Here is a 20,015-nt window from a genome sequence, read left to right on the forward strand (position 1 = left end):
TCAGGGGTGCTTGGAAGAGGCTCTGGGCTGCAGGCTGGTGCGACGCTTAGTCCTGGGAAGCTCCTGGAGGTGAAAGTCAAGGTCCTTTGCACACAAACTGCTGATGCAGCTCAGTGCCCTGGAGAGACGGGTCAGAAACGTTGCCTCCGTGGGACAGCCATTTGACCACTGGAAGGCAACTACCGGCATGTTTAGAGCACCGTCTTCTTTTTGGATTGTCTCCCTCAAGACAGCACAGACTGGACTCATGGACATGCTGAGCAGCTGCTGGCTAAAGTCAGGGCTGCACGTCTCAAACTGAACAGCCCCAAGCCACAGTAACCAAAACTCCCTTCCAAAAACACAGCGTCAAACAATGCAACCGAGAACCAGGAGAGAGACCAGGACTCCCCATCCCTCTTCTCCTCCAGCCCAAACCCCAAATCAACCACTTACTCAAGAAAGAATGGATTGTAATTATTTATTTCGGGTCCCTTTGAAAATACCATCACGTATCTCCTTCCATTCATGGCTTCGTGCAGTCTCTCAGCCCGTGACGGCACAGTGTCCTAGCCAGCTGTGCAGCACACTTCTTCCTCCAGCGAGCGGGAGACCATTGTTCCTTCAAGGCTGGCAGGTTGGAGCTGCCTGGTCCGATCTCAGCAGTCGTCCCTCCGTACCAGGTACCGCCTGGGAGCATCGCACAGACAGGGAGCAGAGCGAGGGAGCAGGAGGGCAGTCCAGAGGCACTGGTGGGGATGGCTGTAGCTTTCAGCTGCCCCAGGAAGGGAGTCTCTGGCTTGTGTTTTCTGGCAACTTAGAACTGGGTTTGTTTCTTGATCATTTAAAAAAAAAAATAATAATGCTGCTATCTGCAAAGGGAAAGAGAAAAATCGGTCAGCACCCTGAGGATCCAAGACTGAGCTGTACTGAAAGTCTGTAAAACCAGCAAGAAGCACAAGAAGCACACCGATATTTGAAGGCTGGGAAGCCCAAACACCAGAGTGGATTGGGGTGTCAGCAGATGCGACAGTGGGGAGACCCACACCAATGCCTTCCCCTCACCTCTATGGCAGGCACACGATCCTTCGAACCAAACCAACCCAACCCTGGAAACACCATAAATCAGCAACAACTCCAACCCAGATATGTAATCTCCAAAGGTCTGAGTAAGATCTCAAGCATTTGGGGAAGGATTCCCAATGCCACTGGGCACTGTCGTCAGCCTGCTCCCACCGGGAATTGCGGTTGATTTCCTAACGCCTTCAAAAGGTGAAGAGTCAAGACAAGCCCGAGCGTGGTTGAAAATCCCAGCTACGGGGACTCAGAAGAACCAGACCACAGAGCAGTCTGCATTCATATAGGTTATGAAACAAAGCAAGGGCTTCACGTCCTGCCCAGCCACATTAGGGCTGTTGAGTAATGAACTAACGCTATTGCCACCTCTCCAAACTCTCATTGTTTCCACACGAGCAGGAATTTGCCCGCACACACAAGCACTGAGGTTCCCTGGACTCCTACTTTTCCAAGTGGATTGAAAACTAGACCTTACATTATCCACATCTCCACCTGCCGAAGAGTTTAATTGCTCAGAGGCCCTGTCTCGTACTTACAGTTCAGTGTCTACAATGACATCTGGCTTCTCCAGAGTTTGTCGTCTCCTCTGGATGGCATCCACAATCTTTTTCCTGGGGCCCAATGGGATATTGATGCTCTTCAGGTCATTGTCTGAGCATAGCATGAGGGCCTCCAAGTCAATCTTTTCCTTCTTCAAGATGGAGATGAACTCAAACATGTGCAGGGAAGCCAGAAAAGTCTCCAAGGGGCTGGTGTCCGGTTCATCATCATCATCTAAGCCCAGCTCCACCTCATCCCAGGGTAGCTCCTCCGCGTTCCTCTCCTGCAGGCTGTTGGCACTGCCAATGCTATCGTTGAGACTTGGCGAGCGCTGCAGGCGGCTCCGCAGTTTGACACCTACCCCATCTGTGTTGTCTTCACCCAGCGTGCCAGCATCTTCCCGGCCAATCCCAAAAAGTCCGCTGCTGATGTAGTTGCGCCGGAACACCATGGTGCCCAGCCCAGGGCGGTTGAACAAGGAGTCGTGGCCAGAGTCGGTGCTGACTTCTGAGTGGGCCGAGTCCACGTGCAAACCTGGGTCACTTATGGCACGGGAGACAGTGTCTTCATCCGTGAGGAACATGTCTCTGATATTACGCCGAGTCCACTCCTTGGGGCTGGCGTATGTGCCCTGCTTCACAAACATGACGTCGTTCCCCAGCTGCAGACCAGACAGAGACCGCACGCTTTTCCTCCCGTCCTCGTAGATCTTGAATGTCCCATCCACCTGCTTCTTCTTCTCTAGCTTCTTTTGTATTTTCGTCTTTCCCTTGGCTGTGCCATGGATGGTGGCTTGTGAATATGGCAGAGAAGTCACCATAGACATGTGTTGGAACTTCTTGCTTAAGGTGCTACTCGAATAGCTGGAGAAGCTCATGGTATCTGAATTATCCGACATCTCCTTTCTGTACCGTTTCTCCATCCTTTCGTGGTGCTTCTTCTGCAGCTTCACACAGTCCTTAATCCTCCGTTCCGCGTCCCGAAAGGCCTTGTCCTTCAGTTTGCTCACCAGCTTGGGGTTGAGGCTGCTCTGCTTGGCAGCAATAGAGTCCAGGTATCGCACACACTCCATGTGTCCCTTCATGGCTGCCATGTCCAGCGGGGTGTGGTAGTCATTGTCCAGGCACCAGATGTTGGCCCCAAAAGAGATGAGGAAGGAAAGGCAGTTCAGGTGGCCGTTGGCTGCTGCCAGGTGGAGAGGGGTGTTCCCCCAGATGTCACATTTGTCTGGATCACCCCTAGACGGCAAGAAAAACAACAAGTTAGCACGCAGGCATGTCTGGCAGACTCTTCTGAGATATTCCCAGTTGAACAGGGGCAAATCAGCACCAGGAACTGTTGCCTCCTCAAAATACGAAGCTACATGCCTCCAGCCCCAAAAGCTGAATTCTAACGGGGTCTTCTGGAGGGCTGTACTGCTGACATGGAATCACATGCCTGACACGCAAGCCTGTGATTATTTCCATGATTTGCATTTAGCTCTCAGGAAACAGTGTTTCTGCATCAAACCGAGTTTTGGAGGGACTCAAGCCAGATTCTGAATAGCCCAGAACTGAGATGTGGAGCTGATTCTAGCTCACCTTGTTATAAAATTCCAAATCTCAAGCATCCTATTAAATGCTAGTCAGATTTAATCTTCAAAACTTGGCTTCATTCAGATTCTGTGGAGACACATCCCAAAATACCTCTCCATACGCCACATCCTGTGTGGGACACCATGTGTTCCCACCACGATGGCAGCACCACCATGAAACGACCATCCTCAGCATTGGTTCTGAAACCCACCAGCTGCTGCACCTTCCCACCCTCCTGTTCATTGGTGCCTGCAGGAATTCAGGGCACGAGAGGGCACGTAGTCAGTAGAGAATAAGAGCAAAGTTTCTGGCACTGGCCATGAGGTTGGGGTTTTGTGTGGGGTTTTGCTGCACCACACTCGGTTTCGATTGCATGGCTTGAAGCACACTGGTATTAGCACATCCTGAGAATCCAGTTTCAGAGAAAGTGGAGATTAGGTTTCTGCACTCCTCAAGAGCTGGATACTCAACTAATGCCATCAGCATCTCTTCTCACACCGTGCTGGCCCCTACCCCAGCAAGCTGCTGACAGGGCACAACCGCTTGCCCACATCTCCTGCCTGCCGTGACGGGATGGACACAAACTTAGGACTGAAGGGAAGTCTGTCTTCCTGACATTCCCCTGTAGTTATGATCTGCTGAAACAAGAGATAGTTCACACCCCTGCTGGCACCAGCCTTTGCCTGAGCACATGTCCTAATGATACGCAGCCAGCAGCAGTATCTGTCAACAGGGCGCTCTCCCTTCGTGCACATGGATAAGGCGAAGCCATTTATTAAGGCTGTGCAGCCCCACCATCTTCAAGAGCAACTCCCCGCGGGCAGCGGGGCTCTGGCTCAGCACAGCTCCTGCCCGTTTCCACACCAGACTTTCAATGAGCTCAGGCGGAACCGAGCACTGTCCCTCCATCACAAAGACCTCAGCTCCAAGCCCTGGTGACACCAGGGGTCTGGAAGGCAAACGCATACTTGAGACCTTCAGCCTGCATTACTTTACTCCTAGCTGCTTTAGGACCTGTGCTGACAAGAGCTAGGAGCAGCAGAGCCCAGAACCCTCTCCCAAACCCCACATGCTCTGCTCTATGGCTGGCCTTCAGGCAACAGCAGAGCCGGAGCAGAGCCACCCGGCCAGCATCACGACTAGTTCACAATCCGCAGGCTTTGCCAACATCTCAGCTATGTAATACCAAAGGGAAATTATTCTGCAAAAGTGTCCTGGTTTCAGCAGGCAGAAGCGATAAAGATGGCACCCAGAGGTTATTAAGCTGGAGATTATTTGGACCCAGAGCGCGAGCTTCCCAGCTGTATTCCCCAAGAGCCGCTACGAGGTCTGCTCAAGCTTTCCCCTTGTGGGAGCACCAGCAGTTGCTCTCCACCACACGTGTATTTTCACAAAACCTGTAGAAACTTAGTAACTACAACCTTGAGCCCACTAGCAAATTCAGCAGGAGTTAGTCAAAAGGGTCAAAACTGTGTAAGGGCCAAAAAGACCCACAAAACCTGCAGGACTTCTGTATCCAGAGCCTTCAACATCTCTCATAGAAGCACAAAAAGGCTTCAAAAATGGGTGCTAGGGAGGAGAAGGGCAGGAGATCACAGGACTGAGGAGCCATGAAGCCAGCAGAAGGAGAGGAGGAAGCTGCCAGTACTCCAGCAATGCCGAGTTTCCAGGAGCGGTAACTCCCCAGCCCTCGCCTCTACCCTCATAGTGACATGTCGAGGCTGGGAAATTCATGGGGAGGATAAATATTTGATGAATTGCAAGAGAGGAATAAATTATTGATGGAGATGGATTAAAGCGCCAGTGAAACTGGAACTGCCGGGGGTGGCGGTGGGACCCCAGCGCGTGAAGGGGTGTTCGTTTGTTTACGTGTGCTCTGAACGGGCACGTGTGCCCGACATGCGCGGGCAGATGAGCCAGGGCACTATGAGGGTCCCAACAGGTATGTGGACTCATGATCTGGGCAGTGACTTAGCAGTGTACTCGCCAAAAACTATCTTGCTCCCCGAGCTGAGTGTATGGATACTCGATCCATAAAATACAACTCAGAGCCCATTCTCATGTCTGTCTGGTTCAGGTGGCAAAGAGCAAGGCCAGGGAGGTCTTGGGGGCTTCACATTTGAAGACCTACTTTCCTCATGCTTTTTTACCACCTCAGAGAATAAGTGAGGGGAAAGAGCATCAAAACCAGCTTTCCCTGGACATTTCTACTGTCTAGAAACAAGGGTATTAGAGCAAAATTACATCTTTAGGTCCTTTTGCCCCATGAACGCCTGCCTCAGGCGCTAAAAATGCATCAGAAGGAAAGAAGAACGGTGACTTGCAAAGTAGAGGTGTTTGATCCGGGACAGATAATAAACATGAGGCCCTCCCTCTGGCAGGTGTCTGTCCCAGCAAAACTTCACCTCCAGGCGCTGCACACGAGGAGATGCTGACTGCAGGGTCCACTAAGTGGGAACGTATTTTAATAATAGGTGTGAAGCGCAGCACTTCTCTACTTCAAAGCGTTTTCCAGTGCTGAGTCAACTGTAATAATCATTATTAAAAACACTGTTAATTGAGCCCCTTAGGTGGACGTGTGCATCGCCTGAGTCATTGCATTTGCACCGTGACATGCATACTCACTCCCTTCCTGCTGGTTTTCCCCCCCCAATTCTCCCATAGGATCCCAATTAGCCGGGGAATCCAGCAGCACTTACATACGTCCTTCCCTGGCTGCACGTGTGAAGTTCCTCTGATAGCAATGGGCTGGCTCACCCCTTGGCTCATGGGTGTGCGCGACGGATCGGGCCCTCAGACCAGGAGCCAGCTGGGTGCAGAGTGTCTCTGTCTCCATAAAAGGTTTTTGGATATAGGAAGAGAAAAAAAATTCATTTGTGGCTTGAGGAAAAAAACCCCAAAACCAGCTTCAGCATAGTCAGTCAGGGCAATGACCCAAGCAAAGGCTAGAAATGAGCAGAAAAGATGAGGTTTTGGACCCAGAGCAGAGCCTGGGGTCCTCTATCCCAAGCTTTGTCCAGGTGATGGTAGGTCAAGGATTCAGCTTTTCTTCAGATCCCCAAAAATCCAGCACAGATGCCATAGGTAAGGTTCACCTCAGGGCTCTCTGCCTCTCATACCGGCCAAAAGCTCAGCCAGCAGTTATTGTTACTGGTGACTATTAATGGTGGCTGTACTGTGGTAGTGCCTAGGGGCATGTCTACCGGCTCAACACTTCGCCATGCCCAGGTCTCACGCTGACTCCAAGCAGCCAGCTCAGGTGCCGGAAGCGATGGAGCGGCGACAGCGCTCCACCCTTTTCCTTCACCTTCCCGGCGGGTCATCACCCAGGGCAGGTTCCCACCATCACGGCCACGCTGCTCCTGGCACCCACGTGGCCGTCAGCCCTGTGGCGTGCAGAGCACGCACATCACCTTCACGTGCCACTGCAACCCTGCCCCGGCCAGCACGACGTGACTCCCTCGAGCAGCCTGGCTGATGTCAGGAGCCATCTCACCCCCTCCGACCCGCTGCTGAGCCACTCGCGCCCCTCTGCCATTAACATCCAAAGCATCTGCGACCCCCATTTTTGTAAGAAGGGAAACTGAGGCATGCCTCTGCAAAGAAACGCCGGGTGACAAAGCTGACTGCAGACCTGTCTAGCAGAAAGACACTTGCTCACCTCTCCTGTGGTCCACTCCAAGGCAAGAAAGTCCTGGCCATTCCCAGCCAAGGCCCCCAGACCCATGGTTAACTGGAGCTGGACCGATGCCCACCACTGCCACAGCAGTTCATAACGAACCACGCTGAAGAATTACTACCTCTGAAAAGCTGCAATACTAAATGCCAGTCAGCCTGCCTTTTCCCAGCCATCATGTTAATTGAGTTTGCTTCCCTCGCTGGAGCCCAGCCAGGAGGAAGAAAAAGGCTTTTTGTGTTGCAAACAAGAAGGATGAGCCACTGCTGATGTCTCCGTCCCAAACCCTCTCTCCATCCCCATGCAAAGGAGGCACAGACACATCGCCGGCTGTTGTGCACAGAGCAATAAGCCTGCTTCGTTACCCCTTCTGTGTGAGTTGAGATGACGAACTTTCTTCAAGGATCCCTGAAAGGATTTATTATACTTTTCTTTCCTCTTCCCCATTTCAGCCCTACACCACAATCTGCTGAACACGCAGGCGTATGAACGAGGCTCCTTCACTGATGACAGAGCCTAAATAATCCTAAGCCTCCATCAGCCTGGCCTGCGGGCGGGTACGATGTGATTTTTGCCCCCAGCAGCCCCCCCCTTTCTCAGGGTGGCTTCAGCCAGCCTCGACAGGACGTTTCACGACAGCCTGACCCGGCACTCAATCTCCCGGCTTCTCTGGGCACCAGTAACACTGCTCAGCACTGGCAAGGAGGATTTAGTGTTTGCTGCTGCCCCAAGACTCCCCCATCACCCTGAAGGAGGAATATTTTGACAGCAGAGGCCAGAGAGAAATGCTCTGAGATTTTGGGACACTCGGAGGTCCTCCCTTCTGCCTCCCAATTGTTATAGTGCAGGTGTAATAGTAACATATCCAACGCAGAATTAAGTTTCATCTCTGAACAAGACTTAAATACCATTGCACACCATCTTAAGCACTAGCAGAAAATTACAGGGTCTGCCCACAAGCTCTCCTGGCTCCTGCATGATGTCCCCCCTCTGGCACCCCTGTCCCCAGGCTGCGCTTTCCCCTCTCGCAGACCCAAAGGCCGTCCAGGGAGCAGACGTGTGCCTGCCCCTGCACCACGCTGAGCTGCAGGTGAGGGGCTTTGCTGATCTCTGCGTGGTCCTGGGCGAGGATCTGACACACGGAGATGAACGCATGGATGTAAACGCATCCTGCAGCCCCACAGACACACACTTTGCTCCACCATCCATCACGTAAAGGGCACTGGGCTTCTGCCAGGCTATTTTCCCTGTCAGGAACAAATGTATATTAGGTTGTTAATTAAAAGCAGCCAAGCTGCACTCAGACATGACTGAGGCCACAAGAACCTTTTAATCCAATGTGAATTTATAAAAGGGGCCCCTCCATGGAAAAGCAGTCCTTGGGCTTCATGGAGAGGCAGAAACTGCTGGCTTGGACACATGGGTTGGCAGTGCTGCAGGGTGTCTTGTGATGGAGGCAGGCAATATAAGGAGATATAAAGAGAGATAAAGTCAGTCTGAAAGGCAAAGCCTTTCTGGAGGGACATTCCTCCATGGCACGGACCTTTCAGACTGACTTTTTAGCCATTGAAGGGTCGTTGGAACCATTTCCAACTTCAGGGTCTCATCCCCAGACCTCCTGCCCTCATCTCTCTGGCCCTGGGAGGTGATTTCCCTCCTGGCAGGAGCTCAGTGCAGGTTTCTGCTGGGCACAGTCTCTCCGGGGAGGTACACAGTGAGTCACACAGCCCCCACCCAGGGAAGCATCACAGGGCTCTTGGCACAGGAGCATCTCAGGGTGCACCTCTCAGACAGAGTCGTGTCTTGATCTCTCCCCTCCGGACTCTGAAATCGTCTTTTCCTGAGCACACATTGACCAAAGCACGTGGCTGTCGCAGCACATCATGCCTATTGCATCAGGCACTCGAGGACTTCTCAAAGTGACTCTGTACAAAACTGTTCTGACCCCGGGATCTGAACAGAAAATGCTTTTCAATGGAAGGGAGCAATGTGTGTGGGAGCTCTGCCTGTGAACACAGCTGGCTGGGGCCAGGGGAGATGGCTGGAGGTTTCGCATGAGTAGACCACAGTATCAAGAGATGCTGAGAGCCCAGGAACAGGCACAGTGAAGACGTGGCTGATCGGGTACAAGAGCTGCAAACACAACCCAGGGTGGACATAGAAAATCCCTGTTTGGGAGCTAACAGCCCCACCGAGCCCCAACCCAATGTGGAGCAGTAGAGCCCTTCCAAGGAGGCACAACGTACATCCAGGCTGCCAACCTCAGCTCTATTCCTCAATATTAGAAAGAAATAAATCAAAATCAGCAGCACCACCAATCTCTCGGCACAAGACAGAGGCCACCCCACCTTGGATGCCTTTAGATGAGGTGCTCAGAAAAGCAACTGGAACAGGAAGGAACCACTGGGATGTGCTCCTTTTGGGAGGCTGGTGAGAACAGGAGAGCCATGTACTTCTCAGGAAGGAACTAGGTATGGTGGATCTTGCCTTACCACAGACCTTCTTGTATGGTTCCCCCAACACCAAGATGTAGAGCCCTCCAGCCAGACAAGCCCCAACACTCCCACGCCCCTCTCTCCACCACATCCATGCTTACGGAGCCAGAGACCCTCAGATTCGGCATCCCAGGGTGAGGGACCAAGAGAGACGCATCAGCATCAAGCAGCCCCCGTGGGGGAGATTGGGCTTAAAGAAATCTGCTCTTGGGGAACCACCTCCTGAATTTCCTGGGCTCCTGGTGGATGACAGGCTGCCCGGGGGTCACATATTCAGACCTCGCTTTGGGTAAAACGGGCAAGTGTCACCCACTGCCAGCTGGCACCGCACACAGCTCTCTATGGGAGCGTTTCCCGGGACAGAAGGAGCAGTTATTCTCTCTGCTCTCTCATCTAAAAGGGTTTTTTCCATGGCAGCAACCCGATGTGCTTGCACTTCGGCTCTGCCTGTCTTTACAGGACCTGACTCAGGACTGCAAAGCCCTTCTGGGGGGACCCAGCCCCACCTGGGGAGCTGCAAGCAGGGTTTGGGAGCAGTTCTAGGGTCAGAGGAGCTGGGAAAACACAGAGCAGTTATCAGGAGCGTTGGATTAGACACAAACCACCACAAGGAGAGAAAAATAACAGAAGGGAGGACAGGAGCAGGGGTGTTATGGACAAGCCATCATTTTGTGGGGCACCCATGCTGACCTGTGAGCAGGGAAGGGGGAAAGATGGGGTCCCAGCTACTCTGTTCCCCAGGACCAGCACCGTGCATTCGCCAACGCTCACCCTCTGCTGACAATGAGGCGCAGGGCGTCCAGGTTGCCATGGTAGGCAGCCCATAGGGTCGGGGTCATGCCATCCTCATCCGGCGAGTTCAGGTCCTTCTTGGTGGCTTCCTTCAGGAGGTCCAGGTAGCCATCCCGGGCTGCTCGGTGGTACTGGTCGTTCATGGTGCAGAACGGTCCCCGGGCGAGCGCATGGGTGCCCAGGGGGGCTCAGAGGATGGGCATGGGGAAGGGGGAGCTGCCAGGAGGGCCCAGCTCGCCTCGCACAGCACCGCCGTACCAGGACACCTGAGAAGTCCTGGCCGGGGAGGCAGGAGCTCCTCCAAGCCCAGCCAGACAGGCTCTCCAGCGCTTCCCCTGGGTCCTAAGCATCCTCCGGCCCTGACGGCTGCTCGCAACAAAACCTTTCACGCACCAGCTCCACGGCGCAGTGAAAGCTCCCATTAAGCAGCATCGCTGCGTTGGGCTCAGCTAAGCGCTGTGGGCACGGGGTCATGCAGCAACTGCTCACCAGGTCTGCACAGCACCTAGGCAGAGCAGGCTGCCAGAAAGACTCACGGGCTGTATCCTGCCCGACACCCCTGCATGTCCCTCGCCGTAGCTACCCCATCTCAAGTCAGGGGCAGCAGCAGCCACAGACAGAAGCGTGGGCTGACGAAGCCCAAGCACCCCTCCACTGCTTCCGCTCGCAGCCCCATCAGAGCAGGGCAGCAGCAAGGACCTGGAGGGATGCTCCTGCTCCGTGCACAGGCTGCTGAGAGCAGTTTGGTGACTGCCCCTGATTTCACAGCAACCCCAGGGGTGTTCACAGCTCAGCTTTTTCTGGTAAAAAAAAAAAAAAATTATATCTATATGTATATATAGATCTATCCCTAGTGTCACTAGGAAGACAACAACAGACCCAATCACCATCCCTGTCCCCCAACTACCCTGCCTGTGCCCACAGGACTGCTTTCCAGGGAACTGCACAACGAACTGCACAACAGGAATCCAGGAAAAAAACAAAGTAACTCATACAGGCTAGAAAAATTCCCTTCCTCTCCCTCTTTGGAGACCAAAAAAACCCCAAAACCAAACCCGCTCCTGTCTGTGGCCCAGTACTTTACTATGATGTGCAGGAGGGGCAGTGTCTGGCTTCCAGTGTCTTTTATGCTGACACAGAATTTCTGGGGCGGGGAGCTGGATGGCCCCAGGCAATGCCCCCAGTGCAGGATTCCCGGGGTCCGGGCACCCTCTGCTGTCGGGAGAGCCAGAGCCAAGCCTGGACATTGACCAAAGCACATGATGTCGCAGCACATCGTGCCCAACGGTGAATTGTATCCTCTGGGACATCTATTGTATCCTGGTTCTGTCCTCTCCAGGGCTGGACCCTGCGTCTACCACCACATCCCTGGGACAGCACACGGGGTTTGGAGAGGGGGAAGGCAGACCCAGCTGATGGGTGAGAAAGAGTGGAAAAATGGGGAAAGATTGAAAGACAGGAGCAGAGAGGGCTGGAAGGTAACGAGCAGAGAGGAGGAAAAACAGAGAGAAATGCAGTTTATTTTTGTAAGGAAAAAAACCCACCCCAAGACAGCAGGGTGGCCCTAAAGCAGTCCCAGGAGCACCCACACAATCTGCAGTGATTAACCCCCAGGTGACCAACACGGAGTCACCGTCCCAGCTGCCCGGGGACATCTGTAAGTGCACCAGAGAAAGGGTTCGCTCCCCACAGTTTGCTCACATGGGCAGATTCGTACTCACCCGCTCAGCCTCCCTGGGCAAGCCCTGATGGGGTGTAGTAGACATCGGGGTATTTGCTGCTGGGATCCTTCCAGGTAAAAAAGCAGCATAGTAACGTCTGCAATTCATTACCCAGGTTATATAATGATTCTTGTATTATTACTGATTAAGCTTGTTATGGTGTATGGTGGCTCCTGGGGGGACTGGGAGCATTGCCCCAGGCGGTAAACACTCTGTCCTCTGTTGCTGGCTGTTAAGGATAAAAGAGGGAGAATAACTCAGTGCATTTACCCCAGGGGGACTCTGAACCTCTGGCCTCTGCAAAACATCTCCCTTATCAGCTGAGATTCACCGCAGGAGGATTCCCCTGGGAAAGGCTATGGACTGAGAAAAGATGAACTGCTCACCCCAAAGAGGAACCCTAAGGAACCCTGGAGAGGCCAGGCAGGGCAGACCCAGTACTGCTTGTGGCAACCGGCTGGTGGCAGCACGGGAAAGACACACGAAGGTCTCCAAGCTGCACAGAGATCCTGAGCTCTCTCCTTCACCATCCCACTTAGTTCAGTTTGATTCTGTTCCCTGTAGTGCTACAAGAAGGAGCACGGTGGTGAGCAGGCAGGAACAGGACTGAGAAAACGCAAACAGCCCCATCTCTGTGCTTGCCCCAGAGGAGGCAAGTGGCAGGGACACCTCCAAAAAATCCTCATGAAGGAATAAAACTTGTCCCCATCCACTCAGAACTGCCCTGGGTCCCCCTATCTCCCCCGCCAAAATGTAACAGCTGGGATAAACCAGATGTTGAGCAAAAGCTCTCCCCTCACCTGGCAAATGCTTCAGTCCCATCTGCGCTGTGGTTTGTAACATGACTTCCGTCTCCTTGAAAGGAGAGAAGTTAAGCTCCTGAGGGCCAGAGAAAGGTGATCCCACCCTGAAAAGTCAAAGGCAGTGCGTCAGCAAAGTGGAACACAGATTCCAGTCCCCAAATCCTGCCCTGTTCGAGTGCTAGACCTTCCTCATTGTTGCCACCATGGGTGGAAAAAGATTGAGCTGCTCTTGGCACTGAGAAGAAATGCAAATTTCTTGCTTTTCCTCAAAAGCGTTCCACCAGGCGTAGTGCGTACTGATGGGAATAGTACAGGGTGAGGCACAATATTTATTGTACTCAGTTAAGCAGAGAGCCAAGCCCAAAGTCATCAGCAGAGTTAAGTTCATCACCTAAACCATCTTCTCTCAGGGGATGAGATCTCGTGCGTGTTGGGAGATGGGTCTGACGGGGTGGCTTTTCTCTGTGGTGACCATGACCCTGCGACCGAGCGGTCCGTGCCATGCTTAGCAGTGTTGTCACCTCATGCCCTCCACGGGTAAATAACCCTTATCTCCTCATCTGTCTCCTGCTTCCCCAAAATCAGCTATTGCACAAAATGGATCACATGAGTGTCTCTGAGAAGCCCATGAAGCACTGCTGTCAGGTCCAGACATGGTATAAATCACAGAAACATCCCAACGGGTATAAATTCTTCGGCTGACCAAGCTGCAGCAACGGGGAAACTTCTCAGACAAGAGCAGAGATTTGGATTCCAGGTAGCAAAACAGGTTGGTGGAATGGTTTTGTTTGAATGGTTAATTTGCTTGTTCCAGGCTTTTCATTGAGAATCAATGAAGTGCCAAGCTTGGCACAGTCAAGGGGCTTTAGAGGGAGTGACAGCGGAAATAGCTTACGTCTTTCTCATGGGGACTGACTGGTATAAACCATGATGTGATGTCCCAAAGGCTCCCAGGGCTTTCTTACCCTTCGGTGGCCTGTTCCCTGCCCAGGAAGTATGTTTCCTCTGAATGTTTAGCGGTTGACATTTAGAAATCAAACCACATTGGCCATTTGCCCCTGGATATTTGATCCTGTGAGTGCTTTTCTGGTGCTATTCCAATATCTTGCATCAATAAACATCTAAATGTTGTGTGATAAATTAGACATGCTTTGTTAAACTGCCCTGGGGATCTCCCCAAGAAAAAGCATCTGAAGCAAGAACACAGCCTTCAGGGAACCAGGAAGAAAAAAGGTTGAAAATGAGCTCATCCCTCTTTTTACGCTCCTTGTCTTAGCCTTCCCCATTCCTCTGATACGTCCTCTCCTCCTCATCACATGTCCTGCTTTGGTCCAGCCCTGGACTATTCAAAATGAAGTGACGCCTTTCATTCATGGGGCTCTCCTCCCAACAGCGTTAACCCTCAGCTAAGGCATTAGCTGAACCATGACTGAAGACCCCGTGCAGAAGGAGAGCGAGATCAGACACCCCACCTTCAGCATGGGCTGCGGACACAAGGATGACAAAGCCAGCCTGGCTTCGAGCCAGATAGTGTCTTTCAGCCACCAGCCTCATCAGCCCCCCTCCACTCCTGCCTCCAAGGAAGTGTGGAAAAAGGGCGGCCGCATGTTCTCCATCCTGCTGGCCGTGCACTTAGCCCTGCTGGCCTGCACACTGGTGAGCAGCGGTGCTTTTGAGAAGATTGCCGTGCATGATTACGACGTCTTCTTCCTGCTGACTGTCATGATGCTGATAGTCATCGTATGGATCATCTTCTACCTTGTTAGCACCTCCCGGTGCCCGGATGCCATCCTCTGCAGAGACTCCCACGCTGGACCCATCTGGCTGAGAGGTAGGAGCTCTCGGGGGGCTAGGGCTGGAGGGGAGATGCCGGGGAGACAGTTCCTGCTGACGGATGACAACATGCCCTGCTTCAGAAGATTTGCTCCTAGTCCCTCCACTGGTTTCACTGGCAGGTCTCCCTTTATCCACAAGAGCTCTTGGTACTTTACACCAAGTTCCTTCCCATTGCTCTTGCAAGAGCTGTCAGCACCAGTCAGAGTACAGGGTTAATTGAAAACCTCTTCCAATGATTCTGTTTGTACCAAGATGATTTGGGTGTTGGGAGAGGAAAAACAGAGGTAGAAGCAAAGTCTCTCCATGGCAATAGTTCCTCTCTGTCCTCTCATCTACCTGCATGAGCCCACATGTGCCCACATCTGTCCAACCCCAGGTATTTTGGTTCCTCAACAGGAGGCCTGATCCTATTTGCCATTTTCAGCCTTGTCATGGACGTATTCAAAATAGGATATTACTCGAGCTTCTACAGCTGCCTGTCTGCAATCAAAATAATCTACCCCATTGTGCAAGCAATATTCGTGGTCGTCCAGGTGAGATGGTTGTGCTCTGTCTCAGGGAGGGGTAGAGAGACAAAGTCACCAGGTGAAGGAGCTCTGATCTCACAGACATAGTTCAACTCCACCTGCAGCAAATGCAAGCAGCTTAACTTGCTCCCCATCCAGCCCCAGCAAATATCTTCTCCCTGCAACCACAAAAACTTCCAGCTGTGGCAACTCACTTTAAGGCATTGATTTAAACTTGTTCCCATGCTGTGATGTTTTAGGTTATGCCAGGATGGCTTGTCACAAACTCTCAGCAGCCCCCATCCAGCCAGGTCTCCTTTCCCACGAAGGACAGAAAGGGAGGAGGACAGTCAGGGCAGGGACTGCCTTGCAGTTTGAAGTCCCTACGCAGAGGACCGCCTGTTCTGGGGACAATACCAAAGAGGAAAGAGGTTAAATAGGGATGAGTTAGACAGGAACAGGCAGAGCAGTGGTGGTGGGACAGGGCAGGGGGAGCAAAGAAAGAACAGACCATGTCCAACAAATGGCCAGGATTATGACCCAAGTGAAACAGGCTCCAGTTTGCGCTCTGCTGAGCGGGGAGATCCCTACTTCAGAACAAAGTGATTTGCTTTCTTGCCTTGTTGGAAATAACAATTTCTTCTCTTGCCCCTGCCAGACATACTTCCTGTGGATCTCTGCCAAAGACTGTGTCCATGTACACCTGAACGTTACCAGGTGAGCACTGCTGCTCTTTGAATCCCACTGGTCCAGAAGACCTGGGCCACTACAAACCCGCTGCACTCTCTCGCACAGCTAAGACACAACAAGGGGATAATCCCATCTCCCATAATGCTGGCCAAAACTAAACCTGCTGAGTGTTCAGCTGGTCTTAGATCCTAGCTCAAGCAGGTGAGGTTTATGACCTATGAATCTGTCAGGGTTGGGATTCAATTCAAGAATAGAAGCATTACTCAAAGCAGATTAGTATTAAATAAATAATTAGCATTAAATGAGTCATAGCTGACTTTTACTTCCCTGGGGAAGACAACGATGCAGTGGGCAAGCCTCAGGCTAAAACAAAATCTTGTCCACTTTTGCAAGACTGGATCTGCTGGACACCAACCCAGAGACCTATTATCTATGCACTATTGAGAAGCTCTTCCAAAACCACAGCAAGAGGAATCATTCCTAATGATTCCTAATTCTCATGAGCACGGACAAAAGACGGGCAGATAGCGAGAGCAGCAAAGCAAGGATCAGGATTTGTAGCCTTGACCACTAGAGTCCTTGCAACACTTCAGGCAGCTCCCACAGTCCCTCTGAGCACGTGCATATCTATAACATGGATCAGAGCAACACAGCCCAAAGCCATTGCTTTAACCCCATGAACCTTCCTCTTTCTTCCACAGATGCGGCTTGATGCTAACTCTGACTACAAACTTAGCGGTGTGGATGTCAGCAGTGACAGATGAATCCGTTCACAAAGCACATTCAAAGTTGAAGAAAAATGTGACAGAGGAAATCTTCAGATGGCTCCTGAAAGGTAATCTGCCTGCTTGTGGAGCCATCTGGCCCAGGGAGGGAGCCCAAGAGCTAGAAATTGTTCTGCAAGTCAGGTTTTAACCCTTTTCAGAAGTGCTATCTAGAGCTAAAGGTTCCTTTAACAGAGCTGGTATGTTAAAAGCCAGGTCTTAATGTTCATTTCTTAACATGTATCACAGAGGAGTTAGAAAGATAGAAGGGTTCCATAGATGGGAATGAAGAAGGGAAAAAAGAGGTGTAACCTGCCACCTGACTTCAGGAGGAACAAGAGCACCAGAAAGCTGAGGTTGAAGTGTCCTTGTTTTCAAAGTGGTCACATACTCTTCTGTCCTTGGTCTTGTTTTTCACTGACCCTAAGTATCCAGTTCTTCAGGGTTGCTAAGAAGTACTGGCTCCTTGTTTTAATACCACTGCACCTATTTGTTTTTATCTTGTTTCAGCGGGAATGAGAAGTAGCTCAGCTGAAGAATGCAATTGCAATAGCCAAATCTGCCAGATCTTCAAGAACGGCTACTTTTGGCTGTACCCCTTTAACATTGAGTACAGTCTCTTTGCCTCAGCCATGGTCTATGTCATGTGGAAGAATGTTGGACGTTTCATAGACCACCACTCCCACCACATTCACCACCTGAAGTTCAGGCTCTTCCGAAGGACCTTCTTTGTAGGCATTGTGTTGGGCCTCATCATTCTGGTGAGTGGTTTGGGAGTCCTTATCCTTTATGAGGTCCAGGTAAATTCCAGCACTGAATTCAGCAAGAAGAGCCAGGCACTTACCATGTACTACATCTTCAACATTGTTTGTCTGGGCCTGATGTCTCTTGTCTGCATTGGTGGCTCTGTCATCTACCGGTTTGACAAGAGAGACATGGATCGTCACAAGAACCCAACCAGGACCTTGGACGTGGCCCTGCTGATGGGTGCAGCCTTAGGGCAGTACGCTATTTCTTACTACTCCATTGTGGCCATTGTAGCCAGCACACCAAGGGACACTATCAGCGCACTCAACCTCACCTATGCTCTCCTAATGATTGCCCAGCATACCTTCCAGAACATCTTCATTATTGAAGGCCTTCATCGGCAACCCCCCAAGGAAGACCACAAGCACAATTCTCACCAGAAGGATCTCTATGGACTCACCTTTGTCAACATCAACGCAGTGTCCCTCCGTGTGCCCGACAGTGGCAGCACCTTGGCCCCTAGCACTGGCGCTGAAGCCATCCATCCTTCTGACCTCGTGCGGTCTCTTACCGCTCCCAAGAAGATGAACTGGAGGAGGAAGTTCTTAAGGGAGATCTCCATGTTCCTCCTGCTGAGCAATATCATAGTGAGTACATGCAGAGAGGAGAGTTTGTCAGGGTGGGGGAGAGGGAAGCAAGCACAAGGGAGAAGTGTCTGTGAAGGAAAGCACACAGCCCATGCTAAAACTGTCCTTTCTGTGCCTCCAATATATAGGGAGCACACTTACATTTGTACGTGCTGATAGCTGTGATTCCCCTGACACTTAAAAGCAAGAGCAACTGCCCTGGAGTTAAGACATTTTGGGCTACGCTGACAGAGGCTGTCACTTATCACCAGAATATCAGACAATAAAGTCGGTGGGTGGAAGAGAAGAATCAGTTTCTGTTTTGTATTGGGTATTAGTGGATATGTAGAATAGCTTATTAAAAGCAGTAAAATACATTAAACTCTTCTCTCCCACCCCTAAAGAAAGGGTGTGAAGTGACAAGTACCTGGGGTGAAGTCTGGGTTTTCTTGAGAAATGGCAGCACGACTCTTCTCAAAACCCACAGCCTAGGAGCCCAAACCCTGATCCCAGTTTCTGTGGGGAGAAACTGGTCACTGACAACTTCAGTTGAGGTTTCCACTCTCATAAGCAACCAGGGGACTCCAGTTCCCTGCAAAAGAAATGTAGGATTACAGCTGCATCTCCAAAGAAGCCAAGCACGTGTTATGTCTCCAGAGACCCTTCAAAGCCCCTGCTAGTCGGTCACATCAATCCTCAAACCGATTTTGCACGTAAGCTCACAAAGAATGGGCTGACAACCTCCGTGCAACCAGATATGCATGCTGGCTGGGCTTCTGAGCTCAACGTACACAACCGAGCCTGGGGAGACCAAGCCGCTGCCAGCTCAGCCCTACCCATGCTTGCTCCATCCAAAGAGTTTGAACAGGCCAGGTTCATGTTAACACACAACATGCTCAAGTTCTTCCCCTGGCGAGTGCTTCAGCCCTTGGTTCAAGCCTATCTTTGAGCATGAATGGAAACTAGGTTTAGGGTACAACACTAGATCACGCTTGATCTTAATGTAAACACAGGCTCCTGGCATAGGTCCCACGCTCAGAAGGTCGCTCTTTTCCCATCTCTCGGTAGTTGTGATTGCAGGTGCTCACTGTACCGCACACCTTTCTCACTGCAATGTTATTTTCCCATTTCCTCAAAACAGCTCTGGATCATGCCAGCATTTGGTGCCCGGCCCCAGTTTGACAACGATACAGAACTGAACTTCTATGGCGATTCCATGTGGCCGGCCATCGTGGACATTTGCCTGCCCTTTGGGATCTTCTACCGAATGCATGCAGTGGCCAGTTTGCTGGAGGTCTACATCATGTCCTAGAGAACTCTCTTGCAAGGGAGATGAGATTCTCCTCAACCAATCCATCTTCATCCTACCCCAGGGCTGGGACACTGCCCACGTGTCCCAAGGGATCCCCTGCACTGACTGGATGACGTCCCCTTTTAGTGTTGGGGCATTTTATGAACTGTCAGTGAAGATCATCCAAACATAGTCCAGATTTTATTTTTGCTACTTGTGTGTGGATGTGCATGTGTGTGTCTGAAGTTCTTAAAGCTCAAAAGAAAAAAGGGAAAAAAAGAAGGAAGGTGTCCAGAGTAGGATCATGGTAATTACCCTTGATTCATGCAAAGAGACTCATCTTCTTTCTTAAAAGCCTGTTCACTCCATGCCACTGACATACCCTCCAGCGGGTGCTCGGCACCCTTGGACAGTCAGTGCCTGCACGCACAGACCTGGTGGGTACGAGGGGCCAACGCAGGCGTGGAAGGCAAAGAAAGGGAAACCACTTCGACCTCTGGTACGGCCAGTCAGAAACCACTCCCCTGCAGAGATGTGAAAAACAAACCAGTGACCACCAAAGGCTTTGGGAAACATTTTCTCTTTCCTCACTGTACTGCCCATTTATATTGGCCCTCTGGACCCTTCCCTGCACCATCCCCTGCTGTTTTCCTTCCTCTTCAGGGAGGCATCGCTGCTGCCGAGTGGGTTTTGCTCGCTGCAGCCTCCTCCTCCAGAGGGGCAGGTTGTCTCTGCAGGAGAGACGTGGTCCCGGGCTGGCCCTGATGCAGGATTGCTCTAAGCACACTTTTTTCCCCCTCGCTTTTTTCTGAATCAGGGCTCAAGAACCGTAGAGATCATATGGGCAATACAGTCTGGGGAATGATAAAGAGATTTGGTTTTCCTTTTTCTTTTTTTT

At 51.5% G+C, this 20,015-nt stretch overlaps 2 protein-coding genes and 1 long non-coding RNA gene across 3 annotated transcripts; 1 reads left to right on the forward strand and 2 right to left on the reverse strand.

Moving 5' to 3' along the window:
- Nucleotides 1-1,439: 1,439 nt before the first annotated feature.
- Nucleotides 1,440-11,135, reverse strand: USH1G (USH1 protein network component sans). The gene is made up of 2 exons (XM_010309426.2): nt 10,113-11,135; nt 1,440-2,834 (listed from the first exon to the last, which is right to left on the reverse strand). The coding sequence occupies exons 1-2, from the start codon at nt 10,274-10,276 to the stop codon at nt 1,589-1,591; spliced, it is 1,410 nt and encodes a 469-aa protein (XP_010307728.2). The 5' UTR covers nt 10,277-11,135; the 3' UTR covers nt 1,440-1,588.
- Nucleotides 11,136-14,082: 2,947 nt separating this feature from the next.
- Nucleotides 14,083-19,138, forward strand: OTOP2 (otopetrin 2). The gene is made up of 6 exons (XM_010309427.2): nt 14,083-14,488; nt 14,890-15,026; nt 15,658-15,716; nt 16,391-16,524; nt 16,964-17,847; nt 18,968-19,138. Exons 1-6 carry the CDS (start codon nt 14,083-14,085, stop codon nt 19,136-19,138), a joined length of 1,791 nt encoding a protein of 596 aa, XP_010307729.2.
- LOC142604412 (uncharacterized) lies at nt 17,716-19,582 on the reverse strand. Its single transcript, XR_012838271.1, has 3 exons — nt 19,433-19,582; nt 18,254-18,418; nt 17,716-17,832 (listed from the first exon to the last, which is right to left on the reverse strand). It is a non-coding gene; the product is annotated as an uncharacterized LOC142604412 (long non-coding RNA).
- Between the last annotated feature and the right edge of the window lie 433 nt (nt 19,583-20,015).

The sequence above is a fragment of the Balearica regulorum genome, chromosome 18 (assembly GCF_011004875.1).
Source record: "Balearica regulorum gibbericeps isolate bBalReg1 chromosome 18, bBalReg1.pri, whole genome shotgun sequence".
Taxonomy (NCBI): domain Eukaryota; kingdom Metazoa; phylum Chordata; class Aves; order Gruiformes; family Gruidae; genus Balearica; species Balearica regulorum.